The sequence below is a fragment of the Hippoglossus hippoglossus genome, chromosome 15 (genome assembly GCF_009819705.1).
Source record: "Hippoglossus hippoglossus isolate fHipHip1 chromosome 15, fHipHip1.pri, whole genome shotgun sequence".
NCBI lineage: Eukaryota > Metazoa > Chordata > Actinopteri > Pleuronectiformes > Pleuronectidae > Hippoglossus > Hippoglossus hippoglossus.
The window spans coordinates 2,450,452-2,478,446 of record NC_047165.1 but is presented as its reverse complement, the minus strand read 5'-3'; the positions used below and the strand labels follow the sequence as shown (position 1 = coordinate 2,478,446).

At 43.3% G+C, this 27,995-nt stretch overlaps 1 protein-coding gene across 4 annotated transcripts; it reads left to right on the top strand.

Moving 5' to 3' along the window:
• Nucleotides 1–14: 14 nt before the first annotated feature.
• Nucleotides 15–27,993, top strand: cdh5 (cadherin 5). Of its 4 annotated transcripts, XM_034609287.1 has the most exons (17): nucleotides 15–176; nucleotides 9,645–9,730; nucleotides 9,761–9,884; nucleotides 10,098–10,377; nucleotides 11,216–11,338; nucleotides 11,465–11,632; nucleotides 11,786–11,967; nucleotides 14,087–14,200; nucleotides 14,865–15,007; nucleotides 15,096–15,229; nucleotides 16,357–16,466; nucleotides 16,715–16,817; nucleotides 20,722–20,852; nucleotides 20,960–21,074; nucleotides 25,972–26,104; nucleotides 26,992–27,433; nucleotides 27,466–27,993. In XM_034609287.1, exons 2-16 carry the CDS (start codon nucleotides 9,645–9,647, stop codon nucleotides 27,365–27,367), a joined length of 2,322 nt encoding a protein of 773 aa, XP_034465178.1. In that variant the 5' UTR covers nucleotides 15–176; the 3' UTR covers nucleotides 27,368–27,433; nucleotides 27,466–27,993. The 4 variants fall into 4 exon arrangements, with proteins under 4 accessions (XP_034465178.1, XP_034465174.1, XP_034465176.1 ...); XM_034609283.1 differs by having other exon boundaries at nucleotides 9,645–9,884; XM_034609285.1 differs by having other exon boundaries at nucleotides 95–176; nucleotides 9,577–9,884.
• Nucleotides 27,994–27,995: the final 2 nt, after the last annotated feature.

Genomic DNA, 27,995 nt, shown 5'->3' with positions numbered 1-27,995 from the left:
AGTACGGGCGTCAGTCGGTGGTTTGACCCTCTGTTGTGGTTTACGACCACAAGCCACTAATTTGCACCCGAGCCTGCCAAGTACAGTTTGACTGAGCGAGGGAACACCTGCAGGGATTTGGGCTTCGTACCAAAGCAAAGGTCCGATCGTCGGCTGGGTTTGGACTCTTCTCTGTGGTAAGTTTTCTGTTTTTCTTGCCATAGAGACACATGAGTGCACAGGTGTTTTATGGGTAGATAACGAGTATGTTCAAACACACGTAAAAAAAAAACATCCCATCATTCCTTCTGACGGCAGAAGACGTAACCCAGATCTGCTTAAAAACACCCCAGGCCACTCTCGCAGTCCCTCCAGGGCTGAGACGCTCATGAATACCGGTCAAACCGTCTCGGAGAAGCTGCGGAAATAACCTGAAATGATGGTGAAACCCCTTAAAGGAAAAGCTGTCACTTTTCACATATGTTATGCCAATGATGTCGGACAGCTCGGTGTGGATTTGAATGCTGTAATTGAGCACTGCTGCCCCCCCCAGAGGCCGGACTGTCATTCCTGAAGACAGACGGCTGCGGCCATTAGGACGATACGGGATGATCTCTGGACAGAGAGTGGGAGAAAAAAAAAATGAAGGGTTTTCAGCCATCCGTTTCAAGAGGTTTCCATGTTACTGTGGTTGTCAAACAGATGTCAAGTTGAAGCTTTTTATTACTGATGATGCACATTTAATATTTCCTGAGCGATTTACAATTTAGAATAAGATCTGTGTGTTTCTAAAGAGCATTTATTGTTGAGACTTCAGGTTATTCATCGTCTTTCCGATGCTTTTCCGCTTGTGCTCGTGTTTGTGATGATGTCGAGCGCGTGCATTTCAGAACAGTTTTCTTAGCGGAGGTGGATTTTCTCTGCGGATCTTGATCCGTGGCCCCGAGGGGACAGAGGTGATTTGATTTGGTTGTTACGTCGAAAAGCCGTTGATGCAACTAAACCCAGTGGTCTAATTCCTGGAGAGGGAACTGTCAGGGAAAATCCTCTGGGTGCCATCTGGGAGACTTCACCCTCCTCTCTCCCTCCCTGTCTCTCTCTCTCTCTCCCACACACACACACAGACACACACACACACACACACACACACACAGACACACACGATTACAGCCGCTCGTTCATTCAGATACATGTCAGAGTGGTTGACAGGCTGTCCAGCTGTGGCGATGTTAGCTCGGCTGAAGTCGCTGATTACTACTGAAAGACCCAGTTACCATTTTATTTGCAGTGGCTGACCTGTATTCTGCGTTTCTACCACATCTTCACCGTAATATGTATTTGAACAACTTTACATTTCTCCATACCTGCTTTTTAGAAATCAGTTTTCACATTCAGATCTCTGTGGACACTGAATGAGATGATACATTGAATGACAAAGATTTGCCACATGTAAGAAGATGAAACACGTAACGAGGAATGTATTGATCGCTGTAAACCAGTCAATTAGACAATTTGAACGTTTACTCATTAACGAGAGCCAATCAGCACGTCCTGCAGTTGCAGTGTGTCTTTGTAAAAGCAGGCCTCAACAAAAGGAGGCTGGATTTACTTCCATGTGATCAGTCATTTTTATAGAGGAAATAAAATGTATTTTTCCATATTTAGGGCTTTTTTCTTTTACTATTTGAAGCCATTTAGAGGGAAATTTTGCCTTTAGCACAGATGGGCTCTGTCAGCTGAGCCAAAACCAATGAGGATAACAAGCTTTAAATGATTTTCAGATGACTGTGGGTCATTACTGTCGGTTCTAAAGCCGGCCGACATCATTCATACCCGGCTCGCTGTAATAAAATCTGATTCGTCTGATTGTGAAGGAAAATAGAATTAACTCAAAAGCGCTTGATCACCAATCAGAGCGTGATCACACTCCGGGACATGACAGAGTGTCAGCGAGGACACCGAGTGTGTGTCTGTGTGTGAGTGTGTGTCTGTGTGTGTGAGTGTGTGAGTGTGCGTGCGTGTGTGTGTAGCGGTTACTAGTGTGACTTGCTGGCAGACAGATTGTTAGAAGCTGCTCTGTGATTAAACCTGTTTTAATCTCGACCGCGCTATTCGGCGTCCTCACATCGCAGACTCTGAGGCCGTGGAATCACTTCTCACGTACACAAATAAACAATTTAGAATTTAGGGTAAGTAGAGTTAAAAAGTAAAGTCCGCTAAATTGTTTCAGAGACACCATGTTGAGAGAGATTTAAAGATCGTCCGGGGCTCACAGGGGCTGACGTACGACTTAAATGCTGGAGAGCGAGAGAGAACCACATTCATGATCCTGTTCCTGTTGCACGTCCTGAAAGTTACGAGGACAAATTAAACATTTGAACCTCGGATGGTTCGATACCCAGAATCCTCTCATTTAAACAGGTTCTGCCTCAGGGGATATCTGAGCAAATGTCACGTCAGTCAGGCTGTTCCATTATGCAGCAGGCTTGTGCCCAAAACTATCGGAGAGGAAAAGGTCATGTTATCATGAAATTAACAGGGCTCTTCCTCAGGGGACCTTGACTTCACACCCATCCAGCTCGTGGATATCTCCAAACAAAGTTGACATTGTTTGAGACTTGACATTTGACGTTTTGGTCTGAGAGTGGAGGAGTTTTACTTGAAAGACAAAAGAGAGAGTCCAAGGAGTCCATCCTCCGGGGAGCATGCACGAGCTGGGATTTTAGATTTGGATGATTTTAGGATATTTTAGCCTCATCATAGTGTGCTTTGTTTTTAACATAACCAACAAGATCTGTAACGATTATACTCTGGAAAAAGTGAATATGATGAGCAGTTATCTGCACGTTTTCACCCGTGTCCGTTTATCTGTTGATTAGTTTGTAAAAAAACAACGTTCTATACGTTTGTGCAGCTTGGTGGAATTCAAGGCGACAATTTGGCCTTGTGTGATCCACGCTTTCTACTCGCTGTCCTTCTAGTTCCAATTGAGATCATTTTCTTTCAGCCACAGTTTCACCAACTGACACATCATCTTTGAGTTTGTGCAAAAAGAAAGTAAAAGTACAACCTTGTTATCGAGATATAAGACAAAGGAGTTGCCATGTTACTCCCTGTGCTGCCACAGTCGTCGACAAAGACATTTTTAAATCAGTTTCTTACAAAAGTATATATTCATCAGTCAGTTAATGATTGATGCTGTTTTTCTGGCTCTGACACATAAAGACAACGTCTCTAATCTTTATTTCTGTCTATTTCTGTCTATTTCTTTAGTTTGTTATTACTATTTTAATCCCTGAAACATTGGAGGTGTCTAGATTCATCCTGTAATCACAAATTAATTTATTTTGTTGCCGGGGAGGAGATGTGAGTCACTGTCTGACCGTCATTGAGATCTCGTTATTCAAATAAATAGTCCTGTCCTTTGTTTAAATAATTAAAAAAAGAAGAGGACGCGTTCACCATGAGATGTCGGGATATGATGCACGACATCCAGACACTCGGACACAGAAGGAATGAAGGAGAGACGGATTTCGTCACAGGGGGAATTTTCACTGATGTCTTTACAACTCACAACAAAGACTTTTTTGGGCGAACTTCACTGACCCTTCAGCAACCGCCAGGATTATGAAGTCTCGTTGACTTCGTTTCTGCGCTTTAGCCTTTGGTACATCGCAAACTAGGTCAGACCTGTCTGCCAGTCTCAAAACATCCCGGAGAATGACAACTGTATCTCCGTGTCTGTTTCTGCTCCTCCGTCACACTCGGTTTCTCTTTGCCTGTGGACAACGTACAGATGTAATTACAGATACTCCCTGCCTGTTCTTTATTTCTTCCCACCTCGGAAAAGATTCCTCCGATAAATTATGTGGTAAATAACTTGGTATAATCCTGTGTGTGTGAGATTTGCATGCGTGACGCTCTGGAGATGGAATTTTAAAAAAGTGCGAATCATAAAAAGAAACTACTTTCAGTGCAAACGAAAGTTATATATAATCTTATTTAAAACCAAAATTTTGGTTAATTTACTTCTTATCCTCCTTATCCTGTCGCTTTCCATACATCATTTGATGACTTATACTAATTAAAAGGATTTCAAAAGTACAGAAGTTAAAGTGAACAGGGTTTATTAGCGTGTTTATCCTTCTCGCCTTCTTACAAGGTGTTAAATCTGCTTTTTAAGGTGAAGTGGAGAGAGAGACAGGGAGGGAAAACAAGAGAAGGTGAGAAAAGGAAAAAAGACGTTCTGATCGACAGAGGACAGAAATAGACTTTGTGGAAAAAAACCAAGACGCAGTTTTCACCTTGAGAGATTCAACGAGGGAGAAAGTGGAGTTTAAGTTGAGCTGAAATGACGGAGAGGACGAACAGGAGACAAAGTCAAGAAGGGACGAGTGGACGAAGAGAGAGAGAGAGAGATTGAGACGTGCGACTTGGGGACAGAAACAGCAGCGGGACTGAATACCAGGAAGGGTGTGTCCACTCGCTAATGATGTGTCCTCATTAACTGACCCCAGAAGACATTGTGTACACACTTCCTGTTGCTGATAAAAGGGGAGGGGTGAGACGCTGGACCTTGAAGGAGGAAACGCCGTTTTTAAAAAATGCCCTTTTTGGGAAAATGTCCCCCCCCGATGGGTTTGTCATCAAAGACTCTTGAGTGACGAACCGATAAGTTGATAAGTGTGATTAACACGTCACTGTACCGGACACGTACAGTCAGGGCACACGTGGCATGTGACAGGTGACACCATTGTTGTCTCACAATTTAAAACGTGCCATAACTTTGAAACATATTATAGTGACTGTAATATCCAACATGAATACATATTAAATATTTAGCATCTGTTACAACTACATCTGAGGCTTTTTATTCATTTCTCTTAATTCAGGCTTGTTTTCACATCATGCACTTGGTCATATATTGATGATTGTATATTAATAAGCGTCCATAGCAACAGCCTTGGATACGACAGAAACATGAAAAATCTTCTAAAATGAAAAATAGCTAACAAACCAAATATCGTATAGATTCACTGAAAATAGTGAAACTAAAACCCACATTTCTCACCGAAACATTACATTTTCCACCAAGAATAAAGGGATCTCTGCCATTTTGTTCGTATTGCTGTACATTTTCATAGGAATTCACACGAAATTTGTGTATAACTTTTCGTAAGATTTCATACGAACCATTGTAATTCTGTTAGCGACCATCTGTTGTTCATTACTTTTCACAATACAATGAGTCCACTATATTAATTATTATTAAATTCTCACATTTAACATTCGGACAAATCAAAACGGGGAACTTTCTAGTACTGGAGTATGTTTAGTGAGTTCAGTGAAAGATTTCAAGCTGTCACATCTTTTTCAATGTTCTTAAAAAAATTTTTCCTGTAATATCCCACGACGGATAAAAGCCCCAAAACATGAAACAGCCATTACAAAGTTCTAAAGTTTCTGGGCTAGACATGTTATTTAACATAAATCAATGTTATTGAGGCAATCTTGAATCTTTTATTACCAACGGGAACTTCTAATTCCCCTCAAATCTAATCTCAGCTCGCCACAGAACAGTTTTTAATTATGTTGGAATGATTCATATGCTTGTGTGTTGCTCGGCTTGAGCAGAGGTACAACAGAACATGTCCGACTAAAGACAGCAAACCACTGACAGTGATCGACTCATTTAATTTAACGTACTGATGAACTGAGTGACTGGTTCATGTAACACTGGTTAACTTGTTAATAACTTGTTAAGTCTCAGTCTGTTAAACAGCTTCAGTTGTGATGAAGCATTTTCCTGCTTCAGTTTTGTGTAATAATCCAGATTGGTTCCATTCTCGCATGTTCATTCTTTTAGAGTTTGAAGCCATAACTCAAAGTTCATTTGAAATGTGACAATTCATCTTAAAACAAAGACGACACACTCTGCTTGTTTTGTTTTTTCCTTGTCAGTCTTCGTAGTGTTAACTTCTTCTATAGTTTTCTGAAGCTGCTGCTGCGTGAGAACGTACGTGTTCATCTCGGAGCGAGATAACTCTGTTTGTCTAGAACTTGTTGAGAGGAAGGATATGACCGACCCGGAAACAGGGTGATGAGAAGGACACAGTCAGGAAATATGACTGGTGTCCAACAGAAGCTGTGTTTCACTGTGAAGTACGTGAGAGGAAAAAAAGCTATCACGGGCGGATCTAGGGGAAATCTGATTGGCCCCTGAAGTGCTGCTGTCTAGTGTTTTCACTGGCTAACAATGCAAACAATAACTTTGACAAGTTTCATGACAAACAACTGGTACCACAAATGAAAGAAAGAAATATTCAAGTGAGTCTACTATGGGAGACCAGAGACAATTTTATTTCAATGAAATTATTAGTATAGACAACTATAAGGTAACACTTTATGGAGGATGGGAAATAAAACAAGTTCCACTCATCTTGCCTAAAGTTTAGTCAAATATTAACACACACTAAAATGTCCACAAACCAGATTTAAAAGAGGAAAAAGACACTTCTTATGGACTCATAGTCACAATTCAGACCTTTTCTTCAGCAACAAACATAATCCAGTCAAAGAATTTGGGGCAAGTGACTGAATCAGAGCTCAGATTGTAAAATTACATCAATGCATCAAGTCAAATCAATGAATACCACAAGTGTTGCGTCAAACTAATAAAACTCTAAATCACGGAAGATGGTGAGAGAAGATTCGTAAAATAATTTCTCTGTGGTATTAAATTTTAATGTCAGCGTGATTGCTTTTGTTTATTTCCAGTTTGATGGGAACCAGAACAGCAGATGTTTATCGGTAATACACACAAATGCACTATAGCATAGCAGTAAATTTCAATAAAAGACGACGCACTTGTGTTTAATTAATTTACCCCTGAAAGGAAATGAAACAAAACAAAAACAAAAAAAACACAAGAGGCAAAAATAAAAACCACAAAACAAAGGATGAGAACTAAAGGACCGAAAATCAGTGTTGAGTGTTTGTTTGAGCTGATTTGTGAGGAGCCGTGTGAAGAGGTCAGCGCAGGGCAGCACAATACCAGATTAGGCCATTAGAGGGGGACGACTTTGTGTCGGTATAATCCCCTCATCGTAATCTCTCTTTCTCCCTCCCTGCCGCTAATGGCTGCGAGACAATAAGATGCAGTAATCTGTCCACTGGGACGTCACAGGGCCGCGCTGAGATATCTGCTGGAGTACAGAGCACATATAGACTCAAATGTTTTGAAGATTAGTTCCCTGGCATTTCTGCTTTATTAGATAGAGCCCGGTGGGGGGAGACGGGGGGGTGGGGAGGGGGGGAGAGATGGAAGGAAAGAGTGAGAGGAAAAGCTCAAAGTTGACTAAAGTGCTGGTGTTTGTGTCTTTTATACATTTTAATTTTTTGGTTAAATGTTGTTAAAATGGCTTTGAGGCAGAAAGAGCTGATGCAACACAGGGAAACTTTGTGATCAGTTCCACAAACCAAAGATCAGATTCCACCAAATTCACACTTTGAGATAAAGTGTTTGTTAGTGAAGATTGTTAATTTGGTTTTGCTTTCATAGATTAGATATAAAGATGGACGTCTCAAATTCAAATATAAAAATGAAGACAAAAAAATCCTGCATATTGGTTCAGCTGTGGGTTTTTGACGTCATTAGGAGTCAGTGCGTTATTAACACATGCTCAGCCAATCACGAGTCAGTCTCAACTGTCAATCAGGACATTTCAGCTCTTTTTGATGCATCAAATAACTTATTACAACAAAACTTACTGGAAAAATGATGATTCGATCTAACATAACGACCCAAAATGTCCTAAAACGTCTTTGAGAAGATGTATTTGATTTGTCCTTTGATGGTTTAGTTTGGTCCATGTCCCATCCACTAACTTGGAGGCGTGGCTTATGGCAATTATGATGTAGTACACCAGTGATGTGATGAAAAGCTTTTTAGTTTTTAGGTCATTTTAAGGCAGTGAACTGTGTTTAGATAAATGGAGATAATTGGTTTTCAGATAATATTTTAGTTCTGTCGCTGGTTTTGTGATATTATTGTTGTGATATGTATTACATATTAGGACTTTAATCCAAACTGTAATATTTCAACCACAGGATTGATTAACATGATATTTTGTACAGATATTCATTGTCCCCAGAATCCCACATGTTCTCCATAGCACCACCAGCAGGTCAGACTTTACTAGAGTTAAACATTTCTAATCTAAAAATATGCATTGGCTCACACATAGAACACACATCATGGTCCCGAGAGGAGGACTTCCTGTTACTTTCATGAGGTGTGTCAAGTTTTGGGAACTGGTGTAAAATCGCAATGGAATGTGTTCCTGATGTGTCATGTGGCTGGGGAGCTCGGTTCCAGAGAATTATCCTCTTGCTCCATCATTCAGTCAAACTTTAATCTGTAGTAGTTTGGCTTTGTTTATGATCAACGTTTCATCCTCACAAAGCCAATAAAATGTGCCACTTCTCTCCCACGTTCTCCCCATGATGGAAAACAGCGCTGCCTTAGAAGACAAATGTCTGCGCTACAGTACAATCCACACTTTGGGAATAAATCCACGAGGTTTTACACTGATCTGATGCCAAAACACAGAGAGTGGTTTTTACAACTCGTGTTTTACAAATCGTTTTGTCCTACATTTCAATGATCTCGAGCTGAAACAGTGGAAATCGCTTTGTTCGTCTTATGAAGCAATTTAGCAGGAATGTGTGCTCTCGTTTGTGATTCTCTGTTTTTTAAAGCAGAGGACGTTGCGTAATGTCACGACAAAAGTCGATCCAGATTCTGGTGTTTGTTGTGGAGCGATTTCACTGTGTTTCCGCCCTTGTTGTGCAAATGCAGCGGCTTTAATGAAACACAGAGGAGGCTGCGTTCTCTTTGATGTCTTCTGTCAGAGCACGATCGTATTTAAGTATAAAATTCATGTAAAAAAAACAAAAAAAAACTGACCCATTATCCTAGATTGAATCAAGAAGGGGGGATAAGCCACAGAGCCGTCGCTTCGTTACGCCCCAAAGTGCTTTCCTCCGTTTTCCACAATTTGTTGTGTTTTACTGACGGGATAAAAAAATGATCGAATATTCAAAATGTCAAACAGTCCCCGTGTGGAGAATGACCTTCCTAATGTCTGATGAAGACGGACATCCTAAGTGGTTTTAATGTCAGCTCCTCTCTCCGTCTGTCTCCCTCTTTCCGTCTCACTCTCTCATGCAGCACCAGTGGGTCAGGACCCAAAATGGGTCACCGGCCTATGTTTAATAGATCCCCATACGACCACAGTGGCGATACGCTTTCAGCACAGGCCCCATGATGAGAGGCTAAATGTTTCATTTGGGTCCCAGGCTGAAAAGGTTTAAGAGTCCTGGTCCTAAATGATAGCTAGACCTCGAGCTCAGTGGCAGACTGGGGGGGGGGACAGCGAGTCCTTGGCCTTCACTCTGAGTCTCACCCTGGCACAGCGAAGGAGGTCTGTCCACAGCTGATAAGTGGTTTTAATGTGATCTTCTCTCTCTTCTTCTCTGCTCCCTCTCTCCTCTCCCTCCATTTTCCTCACTACACCCCCACATCTCTTATTCCCGTCTTGCCTCTTCCTCCTCCCGCCCTCATTCACTCCTTCTCCTCCCCCCCTCTCGCTTCCCTGCCACAGATGATGGCTTGGCTCCAGCTGTGGACCATGGGGCTCATGGCCACGATGGCCTTATCCGTCTCTCTCGCCATTGCGGAAGACTCTGACCTTCCCGTGGCGGAAACCGAGAAACGAGGCCCCGTCGCAATCGTGAAGAAGGAGACGCATCCCATCCTGTTCAGGCAGAAGAGAGCCTGGATCTGGAACTCTCTCTACGTGGAAGAGGAAAAACCTGCACCCAGCCCCCACAAGCTAGGACAAGTAAGTTCACGTTCAACATCTCGACCTCGCTGTGGGAAGCTGTGTCGGAGTCTGCTCCACTTCCTGGACCCAGATTGATCTTTAAACTTTCTATACTCTCCTTCCCGTGGCTGATTACTCAAGTTTATCTGTAGAAATGGCTGAAAGCATGAAACAGCTAAATGCTGTAAACTACCAGACAAATCAACTCAACTCTTTTTTCCCCTTTCCCAGCTGAAGTCCAGCCAGAACGTGGAGGTGAAGAGATATACAATAGAGGGTGAAGGAGCGAACACCATCTTCACCGTGGGTCCCAAAGGAGACCTGTACGTCACCAGATTACTGGACCGAGAGGAGAAGAGTTCGTACCATCTGATCGCCAAGATGTTTGACGGGAACAACAAGCTCATAGAGGATTCTGGAGAGTTTGTTATCCAGGTCAATGACATCAACGACAACATCCCCGTGTTCCCCAAACCATACAATGGGTCCATTATGGAGAGGTCCCCCGTAGGTGAGTAGGGGAACCGTGAAACAAGTGCTTGTTTGGAAAAACCAGTGGGTGATACCAGGTGGAAAAGAAGTTTTAAAGGGACTTCATAGGCCCACGACATAAAAGTAAGATATACCAACCAGCCCACGCTCTGAGTCACTTACAGTCCAAGCAGAGTGATGCTCGGGCGGCAGCTTCGTGTGAAAACCAACCGAGCCTGACCCAAATCCGACAGGCACTTTGTTTTTGTCCAAACCCAGCTTTTGCATATTCAGTGTGAGAATTGAAGGAGATAGCCCAGCCAATGTGAATATCACTTACTATTTAAATACTTTAAATGTCACCTACACGCGCAGCCGGAATTCCAACAGGTTTCCACGCGCTAACTCATAGACATCAGTCCCCTAATATCACTGATTCATGAATTATTCCACAGGAAATTGGTGAAAAATAAACTCTCACAATGTCGAAGACAATCGTGTGTATGTGCCGCTTTGTCTCGATCCAAGTTTAATGGGTTCTTTCTTGGCTCATGTACCACCCTTCCACCGAATTTCATGAAAATCCTTTTAGTAGTTTTTGCGTAATCCAGCCGACAAACAAACCATCCGACAGATGGACAGGAAGTAATAAAAGAAGTTTCTATTGCGTCAGATAAACATCTGACGTTCATTATCCTGAGATATGCTGGAACTTGTGTCACAATCATAAGCACACACACACCACAATGAATCAATCAAACAAATATGAGATCATCTTGGTTTATATTCATAATCAGCTTCTTGAGCACATTTGCAAACACTATAAGCTGCAGCCTGATGTTTGAATGCTGATACAAATCCGTGTTCATTGTCTCCAGGAACCAAAGTCGTTGAGGTGAAGGCGACTGATGCCGACGACCCCACCAGTGCCAACTCAGAGCTCAAGTATTCTCTGACCGGAGATGGAGAAACTTCTGCTTTCGCAATCGACAGCATCACAGGTCGGTTCAACATGATCCTGCCGCCAACATCGTCTTTTTCTCAATTTCTAATTTTTACGGAGCTGAATCCAAAGATAACTCCCTGACCTGCTGCCTCTCTCTCTCTCTCTCTCTCTCTCTCTTCAGGTGTGATCAGCTGCAACGTGAACACACTGGATCGGGAGACTAAGAGTCAGTATGTGGTGGTGGTCAAAGCCCAGGACCTGAGAGGACTCCCCACTGGCAACACGGCCACCACCTCCGTCACCATCACCATCACAGACACCAACGACAACATCGCCTCCTTCACCCGGAGTAAGAAACAAAAAGGGCCAGAGTAATATTCAAAATCCAATAACCTGCCTGTTAAATATTCAAGATACTTTACTCTAATTTCGTTCATGAGCAGATTCTTTGAACCGTCGCACATTCAGAGCATTAAACTCGATGTGTAATTTCTCTCCGCAGGGGTCTATGAGCTGCAGGTTCCAGAGGACCACAAGCTGAATGAAAAGTTCGGGACTCTGGAGCTGGAGGACAGAGATGAGATCCAGAACAAAGAACCCATCTTTACCATTCTAAATGAATACAGCAAGGTGTTTAACGTTGAGCTCAGCGCCAGCAAGGACGGAAACCTCATGCTCAAGCAGGTAATGGTGGATCAAATACGTTTTCAAAGTCCTTTTCATTGCTCAATTTATAAATCTGCAAAGTTCAATCATTTTCTTGTGGAAAGCCTCATCCTACATCCTCACAAATCAAGATAGAGGGAAGGACAATAACCAATTTCTTCATGAAGACCAGGATAAGTTTTAAAATCCCCAAAAGGTCTTGTTGCATGATGTGGTCGAGAATCAGGCCCCACCTCAACAGCCACAACCTTCAAAGATCTGAGGCTCACGTGACCAAAGTGTCGGTAAAAGTCTTTAATGACATCAACATGTTCAGACACCCCCGTCCCTCAGTTTGGTACGGTCCACATGAAAGTGGAGCAAATAGTTCAATAACCAAATTATGAACTTTAAGAGTAGAGAGCATAGGATTACGACACGTTACATTTTCAAAGAGGTGTTTTTGGTTCTGGTTCCTCTCACACACTTTCTGAAACCACCAATTTCTCCACCAATTACACCGGGAAATTAAACTTGAGGTAAAATGGACGACAATGATCCATTTTACCTGCTTCAAGCCCGAAAGCTGCGGCCTCCTGGCTGGGAGAGATATTCTAATTTACAGGAACTGCAGCAGGTCGACTTTCACTGCTCTTCACATATAAAGTATTTAGGACATCAGAGAGTTGGAAACGTATTCTAATGAAATGAGCTCTGTAATAGCTTGTACCCACGCTGGCCTGGAATCACACAACTCGCCCCTCAGCTCCGCAGCCCCTTCTCATCTTCCTCACCGGCTGTGTTTACATGTAGAGTGTAAGCCGGCTATCGGCCACACTGCGGTGAAGCTCTTATTCTCGTTAAGCTGTTTACACGTGTCTTTGATACCCTGTGACTATCCGCGGTGCCGTGAATAATCCAGTTAACAGAATATTCCTGTCTACCTGTGGTGTCCCATTCACAGATAAAACAGAAAAAGGCACATTTAAGCGAACAGTAAGCTATTTCTAATACAGGGTAAATAAATGATAATCCCGGCTGAAATATGACAGTAAGCACTGCTCGCTGTCACGTATCTGTTGACATGAAAGTGTTTCCACAAACACGTCACAGTATGCAAGGCTCAATTTGTGCAGATGTTGAAAAAAAAAAAGGAAAGGAAAGGAAGGAGGAATTTCCATGCTTCGGTAAAATATTTAACACGGAGAGCGGAAAAAAAATCAGGCATTTGAGTGCGTCTGTTAAATCCAGCGTTTGAGCTGGAGCAGGTTGTTTTAGCCCAGTTGGAACATTTAGAACATTTTTTACACCTGGAATCCAAACAGCTGTGCTGAGTGCACGGACGCAGGTGTGATGCACTCAGGAGCACGACAAGAATAACATGAGTAACAAAGTGCTAGTGCAACGTGTTCCTGAGCCAGCAGCAGGAGGAAAGGTGGGCGATGTGCACAGGTTTAAAGGAAATATAAATTTCATAGAAACATATAGAGAGACATTATTTTTGCATCAGATTTAAACAGCAGGTGCATGTTGCTGAGATGTGTGATCAGGTTTAGAGGCCTTTATGAAATATCTCAGAAATGCACCTAATGTTTTATTTTAACGCACAATAGAAAACACGGAGAAGAATGAAGCGATGCCCAGTGTGCAAAGTTCAAGGGAGATTTATAGCAAGAAGGACTGAAATGCAGATGACAGACTAGTGAAGGAAGTTTAACAAATAGAAACATTTGATAAACTAAACAGGCTTTTGGTCCCTGGAAGGCAGGAAAGTAAGAAAATACAAAACTCAAGCAGCAAACATACAATCAACGAAGAGGAGTGAGGAGCACAGAGACTAAATACACGGGAGAGGGAACTGAACACAGGTGAAACAAATCAGGGGCGGAGCAGGCGATCGCTGAGGAGGGAAACCAGACAAAGACAGGAAGTAAAGCAAGACATGCGAGGAAAGACTCGTCAAAGTAAAACAGGAACTAACAAATTCCCAAAATCCCAAAATCCCCAAAAGGTCAAAGAAGCAAAACTACAAAACCGGACAAAGGTGCCTGTAAAGATCTCCCAATGACAACAGGTCCTAATTGATTGTGGTCAATTTAACATCAAATGTTGTATTGTAACTCGTGGACTGATGACCCCCCCCCCCCCCACTCCCCAGGCTCTGGACTACGAGACGATGAACAGCTACACCTTCAATGTCCAAGTGCGTGAAAACCTGAGAAACCTGCGTTTTCCTGCCGACAACGTGAACAGCGCCGTCACCACAGCTCAGGTAGGACATCAGTCGTCTTTAAGCCTTCCTCCATGAGACCTTATCACCCCGCTGATCATTAACTTTCCAATAAAAATGTGAAAGAGGGGAAACACTGCACCACAGACCCATGTGAATTCAGCTGATTATGAGGGAAGGAATATTCAGTGTGTTACATATTCAGTTTTATGATCAGGAAATAATGTTACTCATGAGATTTGATGGTAAGGTCACGTTCAAATTTACATATTTCAGGTAATGGTGACTCCGAGGGGGTAAATGTCACTTTAACTCTGTCGCAGTCCAGAACCGTGGAGCTGCTCAATCATGACAATCAGTGCCACAATGAGCCTGATTCACAAAAGAAGAGTTTAACTTCCACCTGCAACATTCGCCACGTCCACGTAAATGTGACCGAGCCCTAAACGTCTTTAAAGGAGCTTTTTCAGTTTTTTATAAACACAACTGAACCAGTTTCCACGAAACCTGGAGTCAGGATGTGGAATGGGTTGTGGAAGAAGTCATTAAATTAACATTTTATTATTCTCCAAAGGAATATCTCCTGGATCCCGATGAAAAGAATCAAACATATTCAGTGTTTCCTGTTCAACAGAACATGAGAACCTTTCCTTTAATGTGCACAAAGGTCAAAGCTGTCTTTCAATGAGTGATTTGAAATTGACAGGTAACCATCAAGGTGGTGGACGTAGATGAGCCTCCAGTCTTCTCCCAGCCCATCTACACCTTCACTGTGGTAGAAGAACGGATGGTGAACAACATCGGAGTAATCACGGCCAGGGATCCTGACCGAGCCAAGATGACCATACGGTACAGTGCTGTGCAAACCATCACAATAATGTGTGTGTAGCTCATTACTCTGCAGAGTGAGTCTCAACGATCCTCTCTTTGTGTTTAGGTACTCCATCTTGGACAAAGACTGTCCTATCAGTATCAACCCGCTCACAGGACAGCTGTCCACCCTGAGGACATTAGACAGGGAACTGGAGGCCACACACATGTTTCAAGTCAAGGCGCAGGAGGAGCCCAGTGGTACGTCCCTCACACACACACACACACACACACACACACACACACACACACACACACAGATGGGTTTATTAATCCTGTTTCCTTTAAACAATAGATGCTCACTTATAAAATGAGAACCATGTGTTTCCTCTAACGACAGCAATGTGCAGGGTGGGAGTGAGAAAAAGCCAAAAGAAGACAGGCTGTTCTTCTTACTCACTGAGCAGCTCCTCTGAATTTCACTGAGGGACGGGAGTGTGAGACATTAACAGGGATTTTTATAGATTTAACACGTTGCCAAAACACCTGGTCGACCCACACGGGGGAAGAGAGAGTGAGCAGGAAAATCACATTAGTGGCTCTCTTTGTTCACTCGCAGCTCCCAAACCAAACCCTGTATTTTTAGACAAGCAATGAATGAAATCCAATGATCTATTTTCGGTGGCTTGTCACGATGTTTAAGGAACACAATGGTCCCCTGAGCGTGACAAGGTCCTCGATATATACAGTGCATGTACTGTACTAAAGATAGTTTCCAAAAAAGAGGCAGGAAAACACGTTTATCAAGAAGATGAATACTCAAAAACTGAATGTAAAAGCTGCTTTGATGTGTCAACAAGCTGACAAACAGAGAGAAGAGGATTTGAGTCGGTCGACCTTAATCAGATCAATCAGTGCACAGAGACACACACACACCTGATCTTCATCACTGGGCCCGTTCAGACCTGGTATCAGTTTAACATCCGTCCTCAGTGATCCGATCAGAAGGGCTTTAATGTCACGATGAGCAAATGAATCATGTACTTGTGATGATCACTCTTGAAAACAATCACTTTCATTCTTACCAGATCTGAGTGGGGTCACTGTTTAACATAAATTAACACAAACTGTCTGAGGTGGAGCCAGAATTTAAATGGATTACTTTTGGTTTCACCGGGATGTTTTAATCATTTCAATGAATCATGCAAAGTGGGAAAAGCAAAGATCTCCATAAGAAAAATAGATGATTTCATGTTCAGTGGTTTTTCCTGTTTGCCAACTGAAGTGCTACAGTACAAAATGTAAAAAGAACAACAACACCTGCATCAAACATCTCCATCATTACGATTCACTGCAGTTATTCATGTGTTGCTGCCTCTTGTCTGTAGGTCTGGAGTCATTCGTAAAAGTGAACATCAAAGTTCAGGACATTAACGACAACAAGCCCGAGCTGGCAGTGGATGAGATCTTTGTGTGTGAGAACGACGTCACTAATACGGTAAGAAAGAGCTGGAAGTGAATCTCTCTATTTGTTATTAAATTCAATTAATATGTGATTCATTTTAATTTAATTCATGTTTTTATATGTTTGTACTCAACTAGACCAACCCTGAATATTGTGTACAATTCATTTCCTTATGTCATTTAATATGTTATCAATATGCTTTTCATCATTTTTTATAAACTGGCTATAAAATGTTTGCCCTCGCTGGTTTGGTTTATAACATTTTTCTTGTGTTTCCTCAGGTGATAGGAACTTTGAGAGCTACAGATAAAGACGAAGAGCCGCCGTCTTTCAGCTTCGGCCTCAGCGGTGAGAGCTCCAACTTCTCCATCAGAGACAACGGCAGTAAGTCTCTTTTCCTCAGGCTTTATTTCCCTTCCTTGTCTTTTCTCATTCCTCTAAATGGCGCTCGGAGAAAGGACCGGCCTCGGCACTTGTTGCTATGCAACGACTGAAGCTCCTTCTTGAAGCGCGGTGCTCTGTTGCTGAAATTTTGAATTATTTTAACTTCTCTCAGCCTGACGGGGGGGGGGGGGGGGGGGGGGGGGGGGGGGGGGGGTTTAGAGAGGCTGTCTGGGACCGTGAGTGTTGTCTAGAATGCACAACAGCAAATATTGAATATAATGAGAGCAAGTGGATCTGTGTGACCATCATGTGATCTGGAGGATGTTAAAGAAACATGTCACACACACAGTGCTGGTGGTGGTGATGCTTTTTAAAATAAAATCATACATGCAAAACTATGCCAGGGGGAAAGTCGGGATATGCATAAGAGTACTTCCGGGACGTGAAGTGAAAAGCTCCAGACAAACTTTCATAATTCATGTACTGTGGCTTTTAAAAAAGGATGAAGAATCTTCTGATACACAACCTGATATATTTATGTATAATTTAACATTTTAATACACTTTTTTTCTCCTAGTCAATGCAACAGTACCAGGTCAGTTTTCTGCTACCAAGAGATTATTACACATTCAAAGCAGCATCTATTTTCCGATCTGGATCCATTTAATACTAAAAAATCTGTAGATATAAAAATGTACAATTTGAAAAACAATCAACTAGAGAAACAGGCTGTGACACAGATGACAGTAAAATACATTTTCTTTGATCCAGACACTGATATTTAGGCAAAGGTTGGCGCTCTGTTACGTCAGATTTTACAAAGTATATTTGGCTTCGACAGTAACGGACACAAAACGGCACAAGTAAGACAGTTTTCATCTTTCTTGATCATCGCTATCACACATGAAAGCCCGAGGAGACGCGTTACCAACTGTTACAGTCAAATATTAAAAGTTTGAATCGACGAGAGCCCGAGGTATCGTCGGATGAAAGATTTAGGTGAAGTGTTACTATTTCATTCAAGATAAACAGAAAGGGGGGGGGGGGAAAGGCATGAACTTGCCTCATCCATTTCCTCCCTGCTCCCGCCTGGAGGGGCTGACATGGGGAGCCGGTGGAAAGCAGGAATCGGAAAAGACGGGAGCAGAGAAAGAAGGAAAGGAGAGACGGAGGTGGAAGAAAAGATGAAAGGAGGCGAGGAGAAGAGATTAAGATTAAAGGAGACGGTTTATGTTAAAGTGAGACCGTGTTAAAGTGAGGAGAGGCGGTAAACACTAAGGAGAATAATAACGAGGGATGAACAGAAGAAAATGTGAATGAATGAAGACTGGAGAAAAATTAAGAAGAGAAGTTAGCAAGAAAGAAGAAAAGGTAGAATTTAACACAAGTGAATGAGAGAAAGATAGAAGGTGAGAAAGGGGAGAGGAAAGGAGAGAGTGGGATAAAAAAGAGAAGATGGATGGATGAGGAGAAAGAGAATAAGATGAGGAGAGAAATAACCATGAGGAAAAAGTGAGAGGACAAAGGAATCGAAGAACAGGAATCAGACAAAAAAGAGAAAGGATGACAGGACAGGAGATGACAGATAAAAGAGGGGAGAAGAGGAGAGAGAAAGGACGAGGAAGAAACGAGGACAGTGGTATAGTGGAAAGACGGGGGGGGGGGAGATGAGGACACGATGAAAGAGGAGACGATGACTTCAAAAACATGAAATGTTTAAATAGAGGGTTTGAAAGAAAAGACGAAGAAACAGGGAGACGGGATGGATGAGGGGGGGGGGGGAAGTGAAGTCGGAAGGACGAGTGGAAAAGGTGAGGGGGAGAGGAAGAGGAGGAGAGGAAGAGGAGGTGGTTTGATAAGTGCTGGTTGTCAGTGTGAAACCTTCGTCGTCCCCTGTGGCTCATGAGGGTGGCCTCGGAAAAAATTATCTGACAGCACCTCACACACACACACACACACACACACACACACACACACACACACACACACACACACACACACACACATTCAACAAGAGCTGCAAAGTGAAGGCTTTTAAAATATTTATCAACTACCAGCTCTTTAAAACTTGCAAAAAAAACAACCTTGCTTTCATTATGGGATCCAAACACACACACACACAGACCACGTGCACACACACACACACACACACACACAGACCACGTGCACACACAGTACTGTGCAGTGTGAAGTGACAGGTCTTGGTGTTCAGGCCAGGCGGCTACAAGAAGACACGAGAGAGGAGGAGGAGGAGGAGGAGGAAGAGGAGGAGGAGGAGGAGGAAGAGGAAGGAAAACAAAGAGACGAAGAGGGAGAAAAAGGGCTAATGAGAAGTGTGAGCAGAGAGATGGAAGGAACAAAAGAAGTGAGGAAAGGACAGGGAGACGGGAAAGAGGTGAATTCAAACAGAAGAAGGAACGGGGAGACGAGACGAAGAGGAGGGACGAGACGAAGAGAGGACAGAAGCTGCTTTCATCATTTATTCAGTTAGTTAAGGCTTCGTCGTGTCGTCCCACTCACACACACCTTCATGTTGTCATGTAGACAATAACGAGATGATACAGTGGAGGGCGTTAAACCCGAACTCTTCCATTAAGAGGTCAGATTTACCAGTTTACAGGAAAATAGCTGTGGTGCTGTCTGACCAATCAAAAAGCTGGATTCATACGTGATTTCAGACATTTTTTGTCCTGTTCACGAAACAAGCTTAACGAGCTCGCTGTCACCAACTTGTCCCGGTCTTACCGCTGTCGCCTAGCAACGGAGCTGGAGGTGGACTCACTGAAAAAGTTTGCATCATTGGCAACCATTAGCTTTTCACTTGATTTGAAGCCTGGTAATTACATTTTAAAGTGTAAGCATCTGACATTTTGGTGTCGTCACTAGCTGCTGCCGCCATTATCTCTTTGTAAAACCCCCTAACCCTAACCGAAGCACAATGAATCCTGGGATACATTGGCCCTGAGAGGGATGGATCCATTGGAGCCTTCATTGCTCAGGGGTGCGAATGCCCATCGCCCCTTACCATCTGTAGTTTTTGCGTTAACCTGCTGACAAACAAAAAAACTGAATTAATGGACAGAGGTAAAAACACAACCCCCCTGGTGGAGGTCAAGTGGTAAAGGTGTAAAGTGAAGAGCAGACTAAGGTGCAAAGTGGAAATCCAACTCATCAGGCAGGTGAGAAATTGGAGCTAAAGTAAAGTTGCAACTGGGATTTGGGTGAAACTAAAGCTGCGTTTTCAATCAGCACCGATGTCAAACTCACCAACTACTGCATCTCAGATCTCCTCTAGTCAAAGTCCAGTCTGTGCAAATGTCAAATACCTACATTTTTGTTTATATTTAAACTTGTCCTTTAACCAGGGTGTTTCTTTGTCTGAGAGTTTCTCAGTGTCTCAGTAACTTGAAGTGTTCTGAGGGGTCTTTTCCTGCCATTGTGTTCCACAAAATTCCTCCAGCGCTGGGATAATGTGGAGCCCTTCGTCTCAGCAGGAAACTTCTTCCTACCGGGGATCTGAGTGATGACTGTATTGTTGGTCAGGTTTCTCCGCTCGACATGTTTCTGCTCTCTTTACGTTCCTGCTCTCGCTCTGATCCACTGTTGCAGGTTTTTAAGCTGCCGCCATTATCTGTAATCCTAAATGACTCAAATCCTAAAGGCACCGAACTGACAGATAATCACAAACGATCTGTGTCTTTATGTAACGACTCTGTCGCGTATCTCGTTTCATCTGTGGAGCACGGTGCTGTATAAATAGACTTTAGAGCAGGTGAGCTTTAGACACGCTTCTGTAAACCGAGGTGATGAGTCACAAAAATAAGAGTGATTTCTCCCGAGGGAGAGGTAAATTTGCGATGTGATATTTTGTACACTCACCGTGGGTATTTATATATCTGTACAGATAACACAGCGGACATCATGGTGAAACAAGGCCCGTTCAGCCTGGATGACCCCAAGGATTACAACGTGGACGTGCGGGTCAGCGACGGAGGACGACCCATCCAGACCAGCATCACCACACTGGCCATCAAGGTCCGAAACATTCAAATCACGTCATCAACGAATTCAAAAAGTTGTATTCCTGTAAAACTCAAGTCTTGATTGATTGATTGATCGATTGCTCGTTTTACCCGATGTAGTCGTGCCGCTGTGACGCCAGACGGATTCCCACGCAGTGCAAAGCCAGCGCTCGGCGGATGTCAGTGAGTGTCCACGCCCTCATCGCCATCCTGCTCTGCATACTCACCATACTGGGTACGTGTACATTTCTACTTTTTGCTAAGTAAGTTTTTCGCTGAGGATCTTCGAGTTGTAGTCGGACCAGAAAGGTTTTAAACAAGCTTAACGATTAAATAATTGAAGGTGTGGTGTTAGAGAGATGATCAAAAAAAAAGACGGCAGCAGATTCTGGATACGGACGCTTTGATACGAATCCTGTGCATTTAGGGCAGAAGCAATCTCGGGATGGAGCCGCATCAAGTATGAATGTATCAAGGGCTGAAAGATACACAGGAGCATTAGTGAGTCTGTCTCAACCGTCAATCATATCTCAACCTGTTTTTATATCATTAAAAAAACTAAATAAAACCAAACTTAGCAGAAACATCAACACTTGAACACAGATGAGTGTGATGAGTGTATTCTGACTTTTTTGTTACGGTCCATGTCCCATCCACTGACACGGAGGAGGCAGGTTTATGACCTATACTGCAGACAGCCACCAGGGGCCATCAAGAGGCTTCACTTTTGCGTTGCTGGCGTGTCGTCCATCTTTATATACAGTCAGATGTTAGTTGTTGAGTTGCATTGTGGGTAATGTAAAAGAGTTATTATCATTTCTTTTGTACACTAAATACCCAAATATCTTTGCACCTATGCTTTCAGTGTTATTTTAATATTCTTGAAACATTCAGGTTTAGAGAACTGCAAATAACATAATTAATGGATTATTTTGCACTTTAATACATAATTCATGAAATGAGCTGACATATAGTCGTGCAGATCAGGATCTTTCAAGGTTCTTTGTTGCCTTATAGAGGAAAATCTCCTTTTCAGTGTTCACAGATGAGAGAAAATACATTTTGGTTTTAATTTGCTTGTAAAAAACAGTTTTTAAACATTATCTCCTGTTTATCGCAGCTGGAAGTAGGAAATCCGTTGGAAGTAAACACGTCTGAATCACATACAAACACGTGGGCGGGAATAAAATGCCGAACTTCCTGTGTGGCTCCGGGTTTGTTTAGGGTTTTCCAAACATTAATGTATGGGCACTCGAGAAATGTCTGTACTCTGAATCAGGGCAGAGAAGAAAATCTCGAGGAGAAGAAGCTGATTGCAGATGATTTTTCGCTTGTTCGGTCTCGACTGTTGACAGAAAGGTGCAAAAGACTTTTTCTTGAACCCACAGAGTTTTCATCCTCCGAGGTGAATTCACAAAGACGGCATCAATGATAGATGCGAGGCGCCCGGCGCCGAGTGATTAGGACGTGCACACGCTCGCTTTGCAATAAATAAGATTTGAGTTTTGTGGGGAACTTCTCCGCTCCTGGTGTTGTTGGTTTTATGAATAATGCAGCGGCGGATGTGGAAATAATGCCTGCGGTTGTGCGCTCAATATTCTCTTTGATACCTTCGCCCCCCCCCCCGCTCCGCTTTTTCTTCTTCTTCTTTTTCTGGGGGGGGGAAAAAAGAGACACTTGTCACGTCGGATGAGCAGCACACACGCTGGAGATAGTTGGCTAAACAAGAGGGATCTGGGATGAGAAGTGCAGCGGAAGAGAAGAAGAAGTCAAAGATAAAGAAGGACGGAGGCGGAGGCGGAGTGACGGACGGGGAAAGAAATAAAAAAGAAACTTGACAAAGATACGGGAGGTGGAGACGGGGTGAAGCAGGCAGACAGACGGGAGGCGAGCGAGACCGATAAGTGAGGTGGAATGAGACCGGCTGAGAGACAGAAGGAGGTTAAAGGGAGGGAGGCGGCGAAGAGGAGGATTGTGGGAAAGGCGGCAGAAGAATGGGAGTGGTAATGAGGAGCGTTTATCAGCTCTTTAGGTGCCGTCTGCTTATCAAACACGAGCAAACACTCAACCTATTAACTATTAATACACTCCTCCGCTATCGCTCCTCCGCTTTTTCCTCCTTCCATCTCTCTCTCTTCCTCCTTCTCTCTCCCTCTGGGTCTCCCGCTCCCTCTCTCTCTCTCTCCACCTCCCTCTCTCTGTCTCTCCTTCTCCTTATCAAACGCCCCCAACACAGGCCAGATTAACTATTTAATGCACTTGTCATTATCTGCCGGGGCCCAAAGCAATTCACCGCGCTGCCCATTCACAGACGCATTTTCTCACAAGGCGTCGGGTGTGATGCACCGAAAGACAGTTTTTTTCTCAGTCGTTTTTCTACAAAGAAAATGGAGCTTCGTCTCCCCCCCCCCTGCCCCTTCGTTCCTCCATAAGTCTGATATCTCCAGAGCTTATTAAACTGCAGAGCATGTGTTGTAAAAGATTAATCTGTTGGTTTCCCATGCAAACTTAAATTAGTCCCGCTCGCCCTCAACTAAAAGGCATGGCTAATGCTGCCCGTCCGCTGAGAGGGAGAGAGAGAGAGAGAGAGGTTCATATCGGGACTGAGGCTCGGGGCCTCATCTAATGTCAAACGTATCCTCCGTCTCTTTCCTCCTCTCCTCCTCCTCCGTGTCTTTCCTCCTCTCCTCCTCCTCCATCTCTTTCCTTCTCCTCCTCCGTCTCTTTCCTTCTCTCCTCCTCCTCCGTGTCTTTCCTCCTCTCCTCCTCCGTCTCTTTCCTCCTCTCCTCCTCCGTCTCTTTCCTTCTCTCCTCCTCCGTCTCTTTCCTCCTCTCCTCCTCCGTCTCTTTCCTCCTCTCCTCCTCCGTGTCTTTCCTCCTCTCCTCCTCCTCCGTCTCTTTCCTCCTCTCCTCCTCCGTCTCTTTCCTCCTCTCCTCCTCCGTCTCTTTCCTCCTCTCCTCCTCCGTCTCTTTCCTTCTCTCCTCCTCCGTCTTCTTTATAGATTTCTTCAGCTCAGATTTCTCGGGCTTTTTTATATTTCCTTCCATGTTGTCGCTCAATCAGTCGTTGGCTGCTCCCCTTATTTGTTTCTCCTTCTCTTTTCCTTCCTCGTCCTCATTCCTTCTCCCCAAAGCTCAAATGCAGGACGTAAGCAGGACAAACTTAAGTTGATCTAACCCACTTTCTTATCTACAAAGTTAAGACGAAATATTTTCATTCCAAAATTACAACATGAACCAGGTTTAATGTCTATATTTTGTATCTCGTTAGCTCTTTTCTGGCTGGATTTTCCCAGTTTCACCTTGAAACACGCTTTAATATTTCTTGGCCCAGATGTAGTTGAGCAGTAAAACGACCGAGTCAGTTTCAGTTTACTGGAAATCATATAATCTGGAGTCAAAGGGCAACTATGCGTTATTCCAATTAGTATTATTTTAAACATTTTAAAAGCAGTCGCACGCTTCTCTCCAGCCCAAGTCGTGATTTCCCTTCTTTTCTTTCCCTGTCCTGCACAAATTATGTCATAAAACAACAGTCATGGGTTGGAACACGCTGTGGCTCTAAATCCAAGTCTATAGCTGTTGCCCATATTTTCACTTTATGAACTCAGTACTTTCAATATGTGTTGCATTCTGAAAGTCAAGTCAAAAAAACATCTTTGGTGAAGTCGCTGCAATATGTTAAACAAGTCTGGACTCTATCTCCTGATCTGCTGCCTCTATCAACAATTAGGAAATACAAAATATACGTATTGAAATCATTTATCATGCAGCTTGAACACAATTGGAAGAAGGTTTCTGGCTACGTTTGAAAAAATGTGTTAAAAGATATTAAAAACCCCAAATTACGAACATATATACAAATCAAAACATCCCTGAGGACGACGGGTTGTGTGAATTGTGAGAAAATGAGAATGAATCTCATTTTCAACATTAGGAGATTGGGTTTTAGCTTTGGCGGAAGTATGCTGCGTCTCGCGTTCTCCTGTTTTGGGTTAAAGACCAAGGTGGATGTTGGTAGGAAGTGACGGTGGCTGCTGACCCTTCCATCCATCCTGATCTGCTTCCTTCTTCTGTGGACTCTGTGCTGCTCCTTCCATCTTCGCTCCCGTTGAGGCGTAAATCCTTCAAGGTGTTTGGACGTGTTTGTCATCTGTTTAATCGCTGTCTTTACTCTCTTACTTCCTCTCCTCTGTTTCCCCCTCCTGTCTTCATCCCATTTTCTCCCTCTCTCTGTTTATGTCTTTGTCAGCTGCCAGGTCCGACCTTCCTTTCATTCTTTCTGTCTCAGCCCCCTCCACCTTGTTTTCTCATTTCCACTTCCCCTCCAGTATTTACTGAATCTTTCTTCCTCTCTCTCGTGCTCCCCTCTCTCTCCCCCCCCCCCCCCTCTCTCTCTCTCTGTCTTCTGGCTGAGTAGATTCATTTGTGGGTTTGATGCTCGGGGCGAAACGTCTCAGACACCTTAAACCATCCGTTTCTCATTTTCCCCACAATCCTCGCTGTGTTTTCTCGTCTCTTGTTGCTGCTCCACTTTCCTCCCTTGTTTCCTGCCCCCATCCTTATTCTGGTTCGGGTTTTTCTGGCCTAATTTTCTCTCATGTTTTTCTAAATTCGTGGAACTGTTGGTGTGTGTTTGTGTTCTTCTGGGGATGTCCTCAATTTTTATCAATTCGTTTTTTCTAATTTTCTTCAGCAGATGAGGCCTGTTTGCAGGGTGGATTTTACATCTTTTATATATGGCCTGAATACATGAGTTGCTTTTCTTCGTCTTCTTGTTTCTACGGTTGTGGTTTTCCTAGAAGGCCTTTTGCAAACGTCACTGTCTTTTCCAGTGGATTATGAATTGGCTGCACTGGCTGTCAATCACTGCCTCATACTCATAATAAATTCTGGATGAAATAAGTTAATAAATTCAACACCACATCAACATATCACCCTGTTTCCAATCTCAGAGCCCAGAGCACAAATCGCAGCGTGGCTTTGTTGAACTTAGGGGAAATTTGTGATAGGTTTTGTTGTGTTTAAGGTCCAGACGACATTTTGGCTTTGCCGTCAAAGAGTATCCACACTTATATGTACTTATATATTTCAATTACATCGTATCTTATTTCCTCTGCTGTGTTTTTCAGTCATCGTGATCCTGTTCGGGATGAGGAAACGCTACCAGAAGGATTCTCTGGCCAGTATTAAGAACAGCGGCGAGATCCACGAGCAGCTGGTCACGTACGACGAGGAGGGAGGAGGCGAGATGGACACCAACGGGTAAGTCGACGGAAAACGAACACTGCTGCTTCCTCTCTGTCGTTTGTGATGTGTAAAACTTTCTCGACATCAGCGAGAACTAAAGGAAGAATCATAAAACACACAACAAGAAACCATCAGAGCTGTAAATACTCCTCATGAATATTTCCGATTGTGTTGCATTCAACTGTGTAGTCATATTTAAAGTTTGAATACTACAAATATATTCATTTCTTATTCATTTCCATTCCTTTCTTGTTACATTTCCTCTCTGTCGATATGTTCAGCTTTGACACTTAACCAGAAAGTCATTCACTGTATTAATTCTCCCCGTCTGCAATATTTATCATCTTTTCTGTATCCTTCAATTTGCTGACCCAGTTTACCCAACAGAAATCATTAAACTTTAATCTAATCTGAATCTAATCCATCTATTTTTAAATACTATGAAAACCATCCATAATCCTATAGACGTTGCATATGAGCAGCACCATATGCTGTGTGAAGGACGCGCTGACGACTTGGGTGAAAAAGAAAAACACTTTGCAGAGGAAAGAGCAGTGAATTAATGTTTATTGATATTTGGAGACTGAGGGTTTTTCTATGTGTTTGAGAAAACATCTTCCGTTCTGTTTGTGAAATAAAACTAAATATTATGTTGTTAAATCCTATTTAAAAAGTTTATTCCCTCTTGTCACTGTTTTTCAGGGTTTATCGTCCTATATTGTTTTATGTATTTAAATTAAAAACAGTCCCATTAAATTCAATCTTCACGACTTCACACACTCATTGATATTTAATTTAAGTTCCGTGGAAATCGGTTTTGTTGTTTTCTCGTAAACTTGCTTACAAACAAACAAACCTCCGGCTCTCACTTCGTTAACGTGTATAAATCTCTTCTCTTTCAGCTACGACGTCTCGATCCTCAGCTCCGCCTGCCAGGACGGCTCGCTGCTCCGCCACGCCGACCGCCTCCCCCACCCCTCCCTCTACGCCATGGTGCAGAAGGCCCCTCACCCCACCGCATGCAAGGGCGACATGGCCGCGATGATCGAGTCGAAGAAAGGCGAGGCGGACCACGACCGAGACGGCTTCCCGTTCGACACCCTGCACATCTACGGCTACGAGGGACCCGAGTCTTTGGCCGGCAGCCTCAGCTCCCTGCAGAGCTCCTCCACCGGCTCGAACTTGGAGTACGACTTCCTGAACGACTGGGGGCCGAGGTTCAGGACCCTGGCGGAGCTGTACGGAGTGGACGAGCCCGACTATTACCATCAGTACTGATGGACCATGTCTGCTAACGAGCGTCCACGATGCCAAAACACACACATGTGCAAGACGGCCATAAAAATACACACACTCGATGCAACATTTAGTCACACACACACACACACATACAGAACCACACTTTCATGATGTCCACTTTGTTCCTGGGGGAGGAGCTTCGGTCTGCAGACGTCCCTGAAGACGCCTCCGGCTTCTAGAATCCGGGCGCTCTCTCGTTTCCAGAGCAACTGCAACTAACTTTTGTCGTCGAGTGTAATTCACTGAATCAGTTAGTCAAGGGAGCTGATCCAAGGTTTTTGGGAATGTCTCATTTCTCAAGAGATGTTGGAAGGAGGCGTCGGGAAAGATTTTTAAATTTGCACCAAGACAAGAAGCTGTTGGAGAAAGTGACATCGAATCATCTCCACAGATTTTCAGAGAGGATCTGTTGTTCAGAAACATGAAGATGTGTTTTATTTCATCGCAGCCGTCATGGTTGATCGTGGGTAATTCATGTTCTCATCGGGTCAGCAATGTTGTTCATATTCACAGCACCATTTTGCATCCCCCTTTTCTCATCTCTCCTACATGTGAAAGTCTCTTTGAGGCCTTTTCTACTCTGTTGCGGATATTTTTTTGAAAAGAT

Excerpts from the sequence above, each read along its gene's own strand:
- cdh5 (XM_034609283.1), top strand. The coding sequence starts at position 9,645 with ATGATGGCTTGGCTCCAGCTGTGGACCATGGGGCTCATGGCCACGATG. Across the intron at positions 15,008-15,095 it reads CGAGCCAAGATGACCATACG|GTACTCCATCTTGGACAAAG; the intron begins GTACAGTGCTGT and ends CTTTGTGTTTAG. Across the intron at positions 15,230-16,356 it reads GGCGCAGGAGGAGCCCAGTG|GTCTGGAGTCATTCGTAAAA; the intron begins GTACGTCCCTCA and ends TCTTGTCTGTAG.